At 33.7% G+C, this 13,955-nt stretch overlaps 1 protein-coding gene across 1 annotated transcript; it reads right to left on the bottom strand.

Moving 5' to 3' along the window:
- Window positions 1-1,265: 1,265 nt before the first annotated feature.
- On the bottom strand, window positions 1,266-12,507 carry LOC141817953 (mitochondrial thiamine diphosphate carrier 2-like). Its single transcript, XM_074705560.1, has 7 exons — window positions 12,219-12,507; window positions 10,569-10,685; window positions 9,135-9,246; window positions 4,058-4,185; window positions 3,735-3,887; window positions 2,897-3,046; window positions 1,266-1,719 (listed from the first exon to the last, which is right to left on the bottom strand). Exons 1-7 carry the CDS (start codon window positions 12,333-12,335, stop codon window positions 1,501-1,503), a joined length of 996 nt encoding a protein of 331 aa, XP_074561661.1. The 5' UTR covers window positions 12,336-12,507; the 3' UTR covers window positions 1,266-1,500.
- Between the last annotated feature and the right edge of the window lie 1,448 nt (window positions 12,508-13,955).

Genomic DNA, 13,955 nt, shown 5'->3' with positions numbered 1-13,955 from the left:
TTTAAATTCAACATAAAGTGTATTTTTTTCATATATAATACAATTTATTTATCAGAATGTACTTTTTTATTTAATACAGAATAATAATATGATATTGACATGGCATTACAGTTCGTCACCAAACGTAAATGCCAATTTGAAATTTTAAAATATTTCTTTAGTAATTAAATTTCAAAGTAAATTACATTCGAAAAGATAATTCATTTGAACAAAAATCAAAATAACATCTTTTATTTCCCCTCAAATCATGCTGTTCCACTTTGATTTGTTATTAAAAGAGCATCCTACCTCATTATTCATGGTTGTATACCGATCTAGCGCATTGTAACAATTAAAAAACATAATTATTATAATATTAATATTAAATGAGCAAGTCGAATCAACATTGTAGTAGTTATAGTTTTGCAATTATTGCAACTTTATCATTCTGTAATAGCTACAAAATTATAATTTCTATAACATAAGTATTGTTGAATAGATTATAATGTAAATTCTTATTATTCATATTATAGTAAATATAAAATTATAATTGCTATATGTGAATATTTTAAATAAATTAAAAAATATATTATAAAATATCATAATATATATTACAACTATAAAATCGTAATTACTATAATACATCCGATCAATTTAAAATTTAAATAAAAAATAATAATATTAAAGAATACTTGAGTAATTATATGTTTCGGCTGGATGCTTGAACTTGCCCTATCATTATATATGATAAAATAGTGGAATGAATATTGAAATTGGACGTCTAAATATTTTCTAGATGAGTTGAAAAAAAACATGCTCTTGACTTTGTCCTATTAAGTTTTCAAAATCTGACATGAGTTGATGTTACATAATTATTTTAACAACAAAAGATATAGATTTAATGTGTTATACTTAAAATAAAAAAATATTTACTAAATATAAAAAGTTTAAATATTATACTCGCATTCATATCTTTGTAAAAAATGCATACAAAAGAGTACGAGTTTTTATTTTTTATTTTTTAACTTGCAGTCATAAAAGAGAGCTCTAGCAGACTTGAAGCCAGGGAAGTACCAAATGGTATTAAATTACCGTAATTTATCATTTCGACTTCCAAAACGACAGAAGAATTACTAAGTAATAAGAATCGCACCAGAGCTATGGTACAATCATCCAGAGGTCATCATACGCACATGGGGATGAATGACACTTTTACTTTAATGAACAGGCCATAATCAATTTCTAAATCCTAAAAAGATGACACGATAGTCATACCATTTCATTTCAGCAAGAGACCAAGTGGCATAATCAACACTGTGAAAAGTAAAGGAAAATAAACAAAAAGGTATATCTAACGTGATAGGTGACGGATAACAAAGTCGTCACCAATACTTCCCCATGCTTCATGGTTGCATGGCCTCAACGGACACTAATAGCGAACCAAAACTTTGGCTGTGTGACGAAATTATTTAGTGTTTGTCATGTATAGAAACAACAAATTCATCAAATAAATTAATGTCTTCAGTTTACTAGAGATTCCAGCCAGTCCGAGATGTACTCGTAGGCCACAAATGTGACTGCAGCAGCAGGAGCAGATTTTAGCAGAGAGGGAAAGATGCCCTTGTATAGACCAGGCCACCCTTCGGTGCGGAATATCTCTCGTAAGGAATGATGCATGTTCTTGTATTTGTGGTACTCTAACCGAGCCCCATATCTTGGATGCCTATCTAGACCTTCTATCTGCAACGGAGCAAGTGAATCAACTAAGGTAAAATCTACAAAACAGTACAGCTTTCAAAAGGTATTCAATGGATTGGAAGGATTGAAGAAATGGACTATGCATTTTAAACCTGGACAGGTTAAGTGGTGTTTTTGAAAGTTGAAACCATAGCATTTAGACTGTCCAACTCCTAATATATATATTCTGGTACTTTGAAATTGTAATATGACCATTGAAACCATAGTATTTGGTCTTCCAAACTGCAGTATATGTATTTAGACTTGAGAACTGCACAATTTGCATCTACCAGATTGTAGTGTATGCACTTTGGAACTTCCAAACAATATGACTTGGAAGTTCACAAATATAGTATACAGTTTCTAGCTCTTCGATGCTATAGCATAATATAGAATATGGGTAATCCAAAACCTTAGCAGACAGTTTATGTTGATCCAAATCTTATAGTATATGGCCTTTGAAATAGTAGTATATAGGTTTTTCTGTACTTGCAACTATAGAATATGGCCTTCCAAACCATAGTATCTGTAAGTTATGTCAACAAACGTGGTATATTATTTCTGATTCTAAACCATAGTATTTGGTAGTTCACAACTGTAGTACGAAAGAGGGGAGGGAGTCCATGGCTTAAGATCAATGCAATCTACTGCTTTAAGATTCGTATTTTACTGATGTCAACCCTCCAAAAAATCAGGGCTCCATAGAATTTGTTTCCAACCCAAATTTTACTATGCAAAGTAGCACACGAATAAATGTTAAATGTTGCCATAGGCCTTTTCAAAATGTTAAAAGTATTATATGGGGAAGAAAGCATCCTCGGAAGTTAAGGCCTGAAACATGAATTATTTTACTATCTAGGCTCTAGCTGTTCAACTTGATTTGAATTGAACATAAAACCTCCATAATGTTTCTAACATGAATTATTTCCAATCTTCTCATCGGTAATCATCTGTAACCATCTTATCCAAACGACCATAGTTTTCTTTCATGACTTGAAAGTTTTAACTGCTACATATTTTGGTGCAGAAATATGCTTGCCAAAATTACTGAAAAAAAAAATCTTGTTTAACCAAAGGGAAAAAAAAATTCTAGCAGCTTAAATAAAATGCAACAAACTTAGAAAACACAGATATCTATTTAAAATTATTATATTGATAGTGTTAAGATATCCAGAGTTACCTGGAATCTCTTCTTGACCACATCTAGAGGGTGACAAATGGTTTTTGCGCATGTTCCAGCTGCAAAACCACAAAGAATCAACTGGAAGCTTGAGAGAGAATCATCCAGATTAATTGGGCTAGCATTGGAAACTCTGTATCTATTCCATGCCTGTATGAAGGATAGAGATTTTACAATTAAAAACGTCAAGATAAACAAAATGATCATTGATACACTGTAAGATGAATCAGAATTACCAAAAGTCTCAGATGAGAAAATGTATTGTTGAAATATATGCTTGAACACAAAGGATGAATGAATGTCCTTAGTGCTAGAATAGAAAACTTTGGAACACTTCGAAGACAATCCTAGAAATGGTGAGGTCAAACTTGAAAAGCAGTGCAGAAAACTACAGGAGGAAAATCCATCCAAAATTAACAACCATTATTCACATCATCAGACCATCTGCAGTGCCGGAGACCAAATATTGTCAATAATAATAAAATTATTTAACTCATTGTATCATTTACTTCTCAGTTCATATAATTTGTCTTCTCAGTGCACACAAATACAACATGCCTACAATCATAACAGTTTGTTGGAAATCAAGAAAACTATGAATAAATGGAATGACAGGACAAACTAATTGGTTACTGATATTTCCACCATAAGATAATACTGAAATACATAATTGTATCACAAATAAATCAAAATGATTGGATGCAAAATGCAAATATTTTTAAATAAACAACCCTTCAAGTTATAACAATATTTAGAATTTTATCAATAAATATATCACAGATATAATAAAAACTTTCAAGCAAAATTTTAAATATAATATATTGTTTCCAAATGTTACCATCATCCAACGCTTGAAAGTGTCATATGATCCAAATTGCAGGCCAGCATAGGGAACAATTTCAACAAGTGTGGGTGACAATCCAGCGTATAGTCCTCGTAACCCACGAATTTTAATTATGTCAAATAGAGCCGATCTCATGGTTGGATATACCTAAATTATCATCATAGACTTTTAGTATGTGTTCCAATTATAAAGGTAACTCATTTAGTGCACAAATTGAATTTAGCCAAAAGTATATGAATTCATTTCCCTAGCATTCAAAGACTTTCACTTCTACTGGGGGGCATCAATGCATAGAGAAAGGAGATTTCTATCCATACCTTTGGCTCACCTTGTGATGCTAAGACAGTCCGTAGAAGATCAAAAGGATATGATCCTATAGTTGCCGCACATCCTGCAAATGCTACGCTAAAATAAGACAAATATGCATTCAACCGCAAGTGATCCTCTGCAAAGGAAAGTTTAGTATGTTAATGATGTCACACGTTGAAGATATTTAGACAATGTATTTCATTAACTCATAGCACAAGCAATGTAGTGTAATGCAAGAAATCTAACCATAAACCAAGTTCAGATTTTGAGGCAACAACTTAGATTTTAATTTCTTGTAGAACAAGTTGTTTTATATTTTTTCAAAGGCGAAATCTTCATCTTCTGAAATTTGAATTCTACGGTAAAAATTTAAATTTCTATACTCATTTGACCTGCTTAAATTACCTAAGTTAAGTTGATCACCTACACCTTCATTAAAAAGTTGATGAAAATACCTCTTCCACCGCTCTTTTATTTCTCCATCATTTACTAATATCCTATTGCATTCATCTTTAATACATCTTATTTGGCTAATATCTTTTGTCTTCCTCTCTCTCACTTTAGCTATTTTATAAATGTCTTTTTCTCCTTCTTTTGTATCTAATTTTCGATATAACTGCTCAAAAGTTGTATTTTTAGCTTCATTCACTGCTTTTTTAGCCTCTTTCTTAGCTAATGTATATTTTTTTAAATTTTCTTCATTCTTGCAAATATATAATTTCTTATAGGCTATTCGTTTTTCCTTCACTTTTTCCTGTACTTTCTCATTCCACCACCAAGATTCTTTACTTGGTGGTACATGTCCCTTTGACTCGCCGAGTATATTCTTGGCTATTATTTTCAACTTTGATACCATTTTATCCCATATCGTAGTAGGGTCATCGTATACTTCACCTAATACTTGTCCTTCTACCTTCTCCTTAAGTATGTTTTGTTTCTCATCCTTCAACTTCCACCACTTAATTCTAGGAGTAGTGGATATTTTCTTTTTATGGATATTATGCTTAAGACGTATATCCAATACTACTAACCTATGTTGGGTAGTTAAACTTTCTCCAGGAATGACTTTACAATCTTTACAAATTTTTCTATCCCTCTTCCTAACCATAAGAAAGTCAATTTGCGATTTATTATTCCCGCTTTTAAATGTGATCAAGTGTTTTTCTCTTTTCTTAAAAAACGTATTAGCTAGTATAAGATCATATGCTATGACAAAATCCAGTATAGTTTTACCTTCCTCATTTCTTGTTCCAAACCCATAATCTCCATGCACCCTCTCATATTCCTCATTTTTCACTCCAACATATCCATTTAGATCACCTCCTATTAAAATCATTTCATTTGATTGAATATTTTGTAATACTTCATCTAGGTCTTCCCAAAACCTTGATTTGGTATTTCCATCTAATCCTGCTTGAGGTGCATATACACTAATTACATTTATAGTGTCTTTCTCCACTACTATTTTGAGAGCTATCATTCTATCCCCCTTTCTATTTACTCCTACAACTTCATCCTTTAACGAACTATCTACAATAACACCAACTCCATTTCTTGTTTTACTCTTCCCTGTGTACCATAACTTATAACCCGAGTTCTCTATCAACTTTGCCTTTTCGCCTATCCATTTTGTCTCTTGTACACACAAAATACTAATTCTTCTCCTAATCATCGTATCTACTACCTCCATTGTTTTACCAGTAAGGGTTCCTATATTCCATGTTCCAAATCTTAGCCTATTAATTTTCCTATAATTTTTATTCTTACCCAACCTATGGTGTGAGAACTTTTGCTCATTTAACACTACACCCAAGTTCTCATGGAGATGTAGCGGTCCTTGCCGAGACGTTACAGTCGGACCCTGCAACGCGTTCCTTCCGGGGAATATCCTAGCATTAACACAATAGTTTAATGGATCCATTCATGAGTGTTTGCCTTAGTTTAACGCTGGCTGGCAACCTAACGCAACCCTCCTTTATCCGGGCTTGTTCTACTTCAAATTTCAGAAGTAGAACAAGCTTTAAACGGAATGAAAAATGGAAAAGCCGTTGGGCCAGATGATATCCCGATAGAGGTATGGAAGTGCCTAGGGAAACAAGGTATTGAATGACTTACAAAATTATTTAACATGATATTGAAAACAAAGAAAATGTCAGATCAATGGAGAGTAAGTACTCTAATTCCCTTATATAAGAATAAGGGGGACGTACAAAATTGTGCAAATTATAGGGGCATTAAATTAATGAGCCATACCATGAAACTTTGAGAAAGAGTAATAGAAAAACGATTAAGGAAAGAGACTATGGTCACCGAAAATCAATTTGGGTTTATGCCTGGTAGGTCGACAATAGAAGTTATACATCTTCTCAGACAACTAATTGAAAAGTATCGTGGGCAAAAGCAAGATCTACATATGATATTTGTTGATTTAGAAAAAACTTATGATAGAGTCCCAAGGGAAATTATATGGAGAATTCTAGAAAAGAGGGGTGTTAGCGTAGTATATATTGACCTAATTAAGGATATGTATGAGGAAGTAACGACTAGAGTGAAGACTTCAGACGGATTAACTGAAGCATTTCCAATAAAGATAGGGTTACATCAAGGGTCAGCTCTAAGTCCTTATCTTTTTACACTAATCATGGATGAACTTACTGGACACATTCAAGATACCGTACCATGGTGCATGTTGTTTGCAGATGATATTGTATTGGTAGATGAGACACGTGAGGGAGTAAATGCTAAATTAGAATCTTGGCGAGAAACACTAGAAGAGAAAGGTTTTAGGCTTAGTAGAGTAAAGACAGAATATATGGAATTTAAGTTTAGCAATATTGAACGTAATGAGACAAGTATTAAAATAGGAGATGATGAGTTGTTTGGAACTGAGAGTTTTAAATATTTAGGATCATTTTTGCAAGCCGATGGAGGGATTGAGAGAGATGTCTTACATAGAATACAAACAGGATGGTTGAAGTGGAGGAGAGCATCAGGTGTTTTATGTGATCGTAAAGTGCCTCTAAAACTTAAAGGAAAGTTCTATAAAACGGCAATTAGACCTGCCATGTTATATGGCGCTGAATGTTGGGCTATGACTCAAGCACATGAGCAAAAGATGAGAGTTGCGGAGATGAGAATATTAAGATGGATGTGTGGACATACGAAGATGGACAGAATAAGAAATGAGAGCATTAGAGAGAAAGTTGGAGTTGCATCTATTGAGGGAAAACTCCGTGAGACACGTTTAAGGTGGTACGGACATGTACTTAGACGACCGATAAATGCTCCAGCTAGGCGGTGTGAAACTATGACAAATACGCATATCAAACAAGGGCGAGGTAGATCAAAAAAGACTTGGTTAGCAACAATAAAACAAGATAAAATGTATTTAAATATAAATGATGATATAATAGGAGATAGAGCTCAATGGCGTAAAAGGATCCATATAGCCGACCCCACTTAGTGGGATAAGGCTTGGTTGTTGTTGTTGTTGTTGTTGTTGTTGAAATCCTCATCTTAGGATCATGGTATCCAACTTCCAGGAAACATGTATATTATTAAAAGAAGTTGACAAATCAAAATGTGTCTACCATCAACCAACCAACCTTGGTCATACTCAACAGGATCATGACTAGTACCTTTTCGGCACTTTAGGAAATTAATTGCAAGCTACAATTAAAACGAATAAACATAAGACAAATGTATTATTAGGATATAAGTAAAAAATGTCTTTTGCCAATCTTGGAGGCGGGCGTTGGACTTGGACTCTAAAACAAATCAGTCATATTAGTTGGTTTACAAGTGGTGTTCAATTTATTGTTGATACCTCAAAGCTCAGCTTCAATCTAAGATGGTCTTGTGACTCCTGACCCAAAAGGATACTAGGGATAGGGGAAATGGGACAGCGGAGCTTCTACTCATGCCTATTTTATTGATATGGAGATGGACTAATGCACTATCTATCTTTTGTGCTAAGTAGAGGTAAGGGGTTCAGCTCACTATTATTTTAGTCACCCTGAACAAGTGCTATGAGGACCTAACTTACAGTAACTAGATTAGGTGCTCATCTGACCACACTTGGAGGCATGCTACCCTCCCAAGTGTTCAGCCAATCTCGCTTGGTATCCCTAACTAGTGATCTCAGACTTCAAGAAGTTGAAGAGAAAGAAAAGTCAATAATTGCATGTAACTCATTAATTACGTTGATGATCGCAGGATCTAAGTATGTATGTAAATCCTAGATTTATGCAGCACAAACAAAAACAAATCTCACACAAAGACAAAAACTCATGAAGAGAACAATATTAAATCAAAAGATAATTTACATTGGTGGGGGTGGGTGCCGTGGTGGTGGACTCTAATAACCAAGGTCTTCTTCAATCTTATTTCTACTTCTTGTTTGTATTTTTCATCTTTTTAGTTTTGTCTGGGTTTTATGCCATTCATTGCATGTATGTAGGTAGTGACTGTGTTCTAATAGTTGATGGCAGATAAGCATCACATCCCAAACAAGAAAGAATGTAAGACTTAAAATGAATTAGATGAATCTTTTGTTTAAGTACATGCAAAGAAAGCTGACATGAGTGCAACTTAAGATTGAAAATATGCATTTAATGCATCAGAAAAGATTTATTAATGTGTGTGTAATGTCAAGTTAATGGGCATTCTTGACAAACTTCCAGGTGCACTGCCCGATATCCAGACTTTTGGAGGTAGTGGGCCGACACTAGGATCATTGTCTAAACCAAAATAGCAAACCAAGGCAAATTTTCACAGAAAGTGAAGCTGGTTAAGCTACTAGCTTGATTTGATCCCCAGCCGATAGCTTGGTTCAGACTAATGCAATTTGTCCCATAAAGTTGCCAAGACACAAGCGAGAATCTAAATACAGTTTTTAAATCACTTAATTGTAGAGCAGGTAAGTACAATATTGAGATATCAAATACATAGTAATTTGCTACCTAATTATTCTCAAGTAGTATGTACACAGTTGTTCAGCTGAATTTCAAGACTTGCATCCAGCTGCATATATTTTACCTACAATTGCACATATTTTATTAAAAATAAACTTAAAGATATCTATACCTGTCTTTGATGAACCTGCTGCAAAAGTTTTCAACGTGTGAAGAACTGTAAATTGTATAGCTGTATATTGCATGTACAACATGAGAGCTGGGACATTTCCTCTCCAGAAACCCTGTTCCATGAAGCCGATTAATAATAACAAAACAATAAACATTCTACAACACTAAACATGTGAACTCCAGAATATTCAGACGAATCTGTTAAGTTCTCAATCTTATACATGTCCAATATCTATTATAGTGCAATAATTAAAGCATTATAAACTAAAAACCAAATGAAAAATATAATCTCAAAACAAACAAGAGTTTCTGTTATTTCCAGCACTAACCAAACCATAATTTGTTTAGATGTGGATATCAAAATCTGAATTAGTGCATTTTTTGGTGCATCTTAATTTCGTTAGTTATTGTTGTATGAATAAAGGCCCATGTATTTTAATTTTTTGGGTGCACTTTTCTATAGGTATGATGGTATCACCTGATTGGTATTGGTCAATATGACTGAAATCCCAAGGAGGCTTGTTCCCAGCCAAAATGCCAAATCACTTAAATGAGGGACCTTTCATACTTAAGAATGCTTAGGAGGGTCTCACCTAACAGAGGGAGGTGTCTCCTGCTATCTTTAACAGTGACACTAAAGAAGCTAAGTCCAAGGGGGTGATCCATTACAATTTCTTTTGTGGATAAATCTGAGATTAGCATAAGAGAAACAGTCACATTGTCTTTACAATCACCAGATGAGTATGATGTTTTTCTCTGTGCAAAAGACAAAATATTAGAAGGAAACGTGATTTCATATATCAAGTTTACATATGTTGCGGCATGCATATCTCCTTTGAGCCCTCCTATGTTGTTATTTTTAAGATGCAGTTATTATTCATTAATCCCAATCATTTGTTTAGTAGAGTTATGTACCACAATATCATTCAGCATTGGTAGTTACAGTTATCCGACACACATCATCAAGTTGAACAGGTATAGAGGTAAATATTTGATGATACACTCCAACCTGTCTCATCCTCAATCCCCTTTTAATTCTACCATCCAAAGCATCTGCCAACCTCATTCACTCCGACCACCTTCAAAGTTATTTCTTTTGAGAATGTGCTAATATTGACCAAAACTAATTCCAATTCATCATGGCATTATAATGTTAAAGACAATAAATGAACTGACCTCTTGAAAAATGTCAAAAATACATATTACATTATAGAATCAGTTGAAGCTATAATTAAACTGAATAAACCTCAAATAACATTTAAGCTAAATTACTAAGTGCAAAAGCAATTTAGTCTTTTTCTGAGGTTAGTAATCATATTTATGAGTCAACCGACATGACAAGGACTAAATATGCTATATTAGCAGAAGCAAAGGAAAAGGCTAAAGAAGTTTAGTGGGAAATGGAAAAAAACTGCATGTATAAAATAATCCATACCGACAAACCTTCCTCTCGAAAAATGTCTTTGCTAGCTTGCAGAATTCCAGTGTATTTCGAAGGACCATACAAGTCCCTTTGAAGTAGGGCCCATGAAGATGTTGGTTCCATTTGAACCTGAAATATCACAGAGAGTTTCTTTTAGTTATCTTCAAGTGTAAAACAAGATCCTAAAAGCATTAAAAAAAACACTCATGTACATGCAATTAAGCGACGAATTTTAAATATCATGAAAAATTCAAACAGACAATCTTTTCATTTGAAAATTCAAAAAAAGAATCCTAATTCAATTAAATAGACACCAAAAATCAAATTCAGAGAAAACTTGTGGTGCCTATATGGTGAATTCCCTCCACGACAAGGTAGTTCTATCATGTTTGGCTCCTCATTTTTTCTTCTGCAAGATCATGTAAAGGTGGAAGGGGTTCTCAAGTTTCGTTAACATATTTAAGGACAAGATGATTTCATCTCCAAAATCAAGGGCACTTACCAATGAGAACTGACAAGCTTGAACTATCTAAAGTTGCAACATTAAAATGTCGGTCCAGAATAATTAGTTGCTTGAAAATAAAAAATTGTTTAATTTGAATCTAACATATTATTAGGATTGAGTTACCAATGTTAATATAATAACCAAGGAATAAGCAGGTAAGTTCTCAAATAACCCATTCAGCATAATGGGTGTGACGCGAGGTGATTAGTTTCTCAACTCTTGTGCTTGTTTGGACTTTGGAACCATAAAAGTTTGTGGAACTCAAAGTTTACTTCTGATATTGTACTAGATTCTTGTACAAAATGTTCTATCTTAAAATTTTGGCGATTTACAAATCCAATCAAAATCAAACAGGTTTGCATTTAAAATTCTTGAAAACTCGTGAGATTAAACGCCTTTATAATATTATACCTACTTGATTATTAATCTATAATTATAAACATAGGAAATGGAAGTTTAATTATATCTCTCACTAAAATCCAAAGAATATCAATTGGAAACAGAATTCTTTGGAGTTTTAGTCCAATTTGGAATTGAAACACTTATCCAACAGGAATGGTTTCAAAAAAGTTGTTTGTGCATTTCAATAAAATGAGAAAATGAAGTAAAAAAGTCAATTACTAATTCCTAGAACAATAGTCTCCTATCTTTTAAGCTTCTAATTAAGTGTTAACATCAAAGCAACATTGAATAAATAGGCAATAAAGGATAGAGTATATCTTGTATTGATACAAAAGAAGTCTACGTGAAATTAATAAGTTAGTTGTATGTAAGAAAAAAATGATGAAATTATCATTCAACTGCAATTAACATAAAGCAACGCCAAGATAGTTTGAGTTCTCTTTTCTTTCTCACACAACAACATTTCGGTTATTAGTTAGGGAAACACGAATTCCAGTATGTAATTCCCTAAAAATTAAATATAATCTTTGCAACGATACCCAATTAACGTCGTGAAGTTAGAGTAATATGGGACATGGTTTAAGCAACTATCCAGCCTCCAACCCAATTAATTAATGAATCAATCTTTATTATGTTGAAATAATTATTTAAGTATTATTATTACGAGGAAAAAAAACTGCATCACATAGACCAATTCTAAAAGGCGTTTACCTAAAAAGGTAAATTAGGGAAGAGAAGACGAATCAAAGGCCAACCTGAAACCTAATCTTGATCACGTCCAGCGGCGAGGTCACCATCCGGGAGATCGCGCCGGAGATGGCTCCGGCGGAGGAACTGATAAGCGCTCGCTTCAACTGCCCCGGCTCGTCCATCGCGCGGAACGATGAAACTTGTAAGATTTTAGGAGCTTGCTCCGATTAAACAACGAAAGAAGAAGAAGAAGAAGAAGGGGCGACAATGGAAGGAAAGGGAGAAGGATTCGGGGATGAGACGACGCAACAACGTTGGAAAAGGGACGTCGAGAAAGAAGATGGTTTCCTGCTTTTCCAAACCCTCCAACGCCGCTAATTCTACACAGTCAAATCTTTGTTTTTTTTAATCCCATCAAAAATTTCCAGAATAAACATGAAATCGCGACTCCGCCGTCGTCTCAAATTTGTTTTTTATCTCATTAGATAATAATATTCTAAAGTACATATAATTAGGATTATGGATGCTTATTTAAAATATTGAACACGGTCAAATTCTGTCCTCGATCTTTATCCTTTCGAAAATATAAAATTAACCCGCAAAATAATCATTACACCGGTTAGCTTTTTTAAATTACAGTTAAGGGGCAAAAAATAGTTTTGAAATTTCTATTACTTTTAAATAAAAAATCTCAAACTTTATGCCTATAATGGTTTTGTTTTTTTTGTGAAAATTTTGATTTCATAAATTTCATTGTTAATTAATTATTGACCTCATCCACGTAATTAATTTCAAGAAAAAATAATTTTAAATTCTCACTGCTGTTCTTAAATAAAAAATCTCAAACCTCATGCGGTTCGAGCTTTTTTATTTAATTTTTAATTTCACAAACTTCTTTAAAAACCTTGAGATACCCTAAAGAAATGAGCCAAGGTAATATATGGGCTAAACATTGTGATATCCCAAGTTAAGTCATAGTAAATTGACCCAATTTTATGTCTCATATTGGGTTTTATTTATAGGCTTTTTAATGTTCATTCCCCTTTAAAGTTGTGTTTGATTTAAGTTATCACACATAACCTTAATTATGTGATTACTAGGTAATTACATATCTAAAATTATGAGAAATAAAATATAATCTAATGTTATTTGATTAATTTTAGATAATGCTATAACCTAATTTAAAATTTATTATATTATCCTTGATTCAAACTTAAATATTCTTACAGCTCTTGGTTGCAAGAGAGACAAGCACCTAACTCCTATTTGATCTCTAGAGGTAGGTCGACAACTACTTGAACTGTTGCCTCGCTTCGGTCAAGATGAATTTGTAGTAGTTCTCTGTCTTCAATGACTAGGGAGACGGGTACTTCTTGTACGACATGTATTCCACCTCCTTGAATCTTTCGATGCTTCATCGTGTCCGTTCGAACCATATCCACATAGCATTTTTGGGAGGTTAGTTGATCCCCCTAGGCCTCGCCCACCTGATCTCCGACTGAAAACTTTATTTTTTTAGTGGAAAATGGAGACCACAACTTGGAAAGCGCTTAGGGTCGACCTTCCTAATATCCTGTTGTAGGCAGAGGGAGCGTCCACTATGGTAAAGAGGATACACCAAGTCCTTCGCAAGGGCTTCTCTTCTAAGGATATGGCAAGACTGATATGTTCAAGGGGTCATACCTCATAGCTCGTGAACCCAAATAGAGAGATAGCCATAGGCCACAGCTCGACCTCATCTATCTGCATTTGATCGAAATCTTTTTTGAAAATAATATTGATAGAACTATCTATATCTACGA

This window comes from Curcuma longa, unplaced genomic scaffold, assembly GCF_044706935.1.
Source record: "Curcuma longa cultivar G26 ecotype Majalengka, Jawa Barat unplaced genomic scaffold, ITB_CL_G26_1.1 contig_22671, whole genome shotgun sequence".
Classification (NCBI taxonomy): Eukaryota; Viridiplantae; Streptophyta; class Magnoliopsida; order Zingiberales; family Zingiberaceae; genus Curcuma; species Curcuma longa.
The sequence above is the reverse complement of the archived record's forward strand: the minus strand, read 5'-3'. Positions and strand labels throughout refer to the sequence as shown.

Excerpts from the sequence above, each read along its gene's own strand:
- LOC141817953 (XM_074705560.1), bottom strand. The coding sequence starts at position 12,335 with ATGGACGAGCCGGGGCAGTTGAAGCGAGCGCTTATCAGTTCCTCCGCC. Across the intron at positions 9,247-10,568 it reads TTCGAGAGGAAGGTTTGTCG|GGTTTCTGGAGAGGAAATGT; the intron begins GTATGGATTATT and ends TTCATGGAACAG. Across the intron at positions 3,047-3,734 it reads CTTTCAAGCGTTGGATGATG|GCATGGAATAGATACAGAGT; the intron begins GTAACATTTGGA and ends TCCTTCATACAG.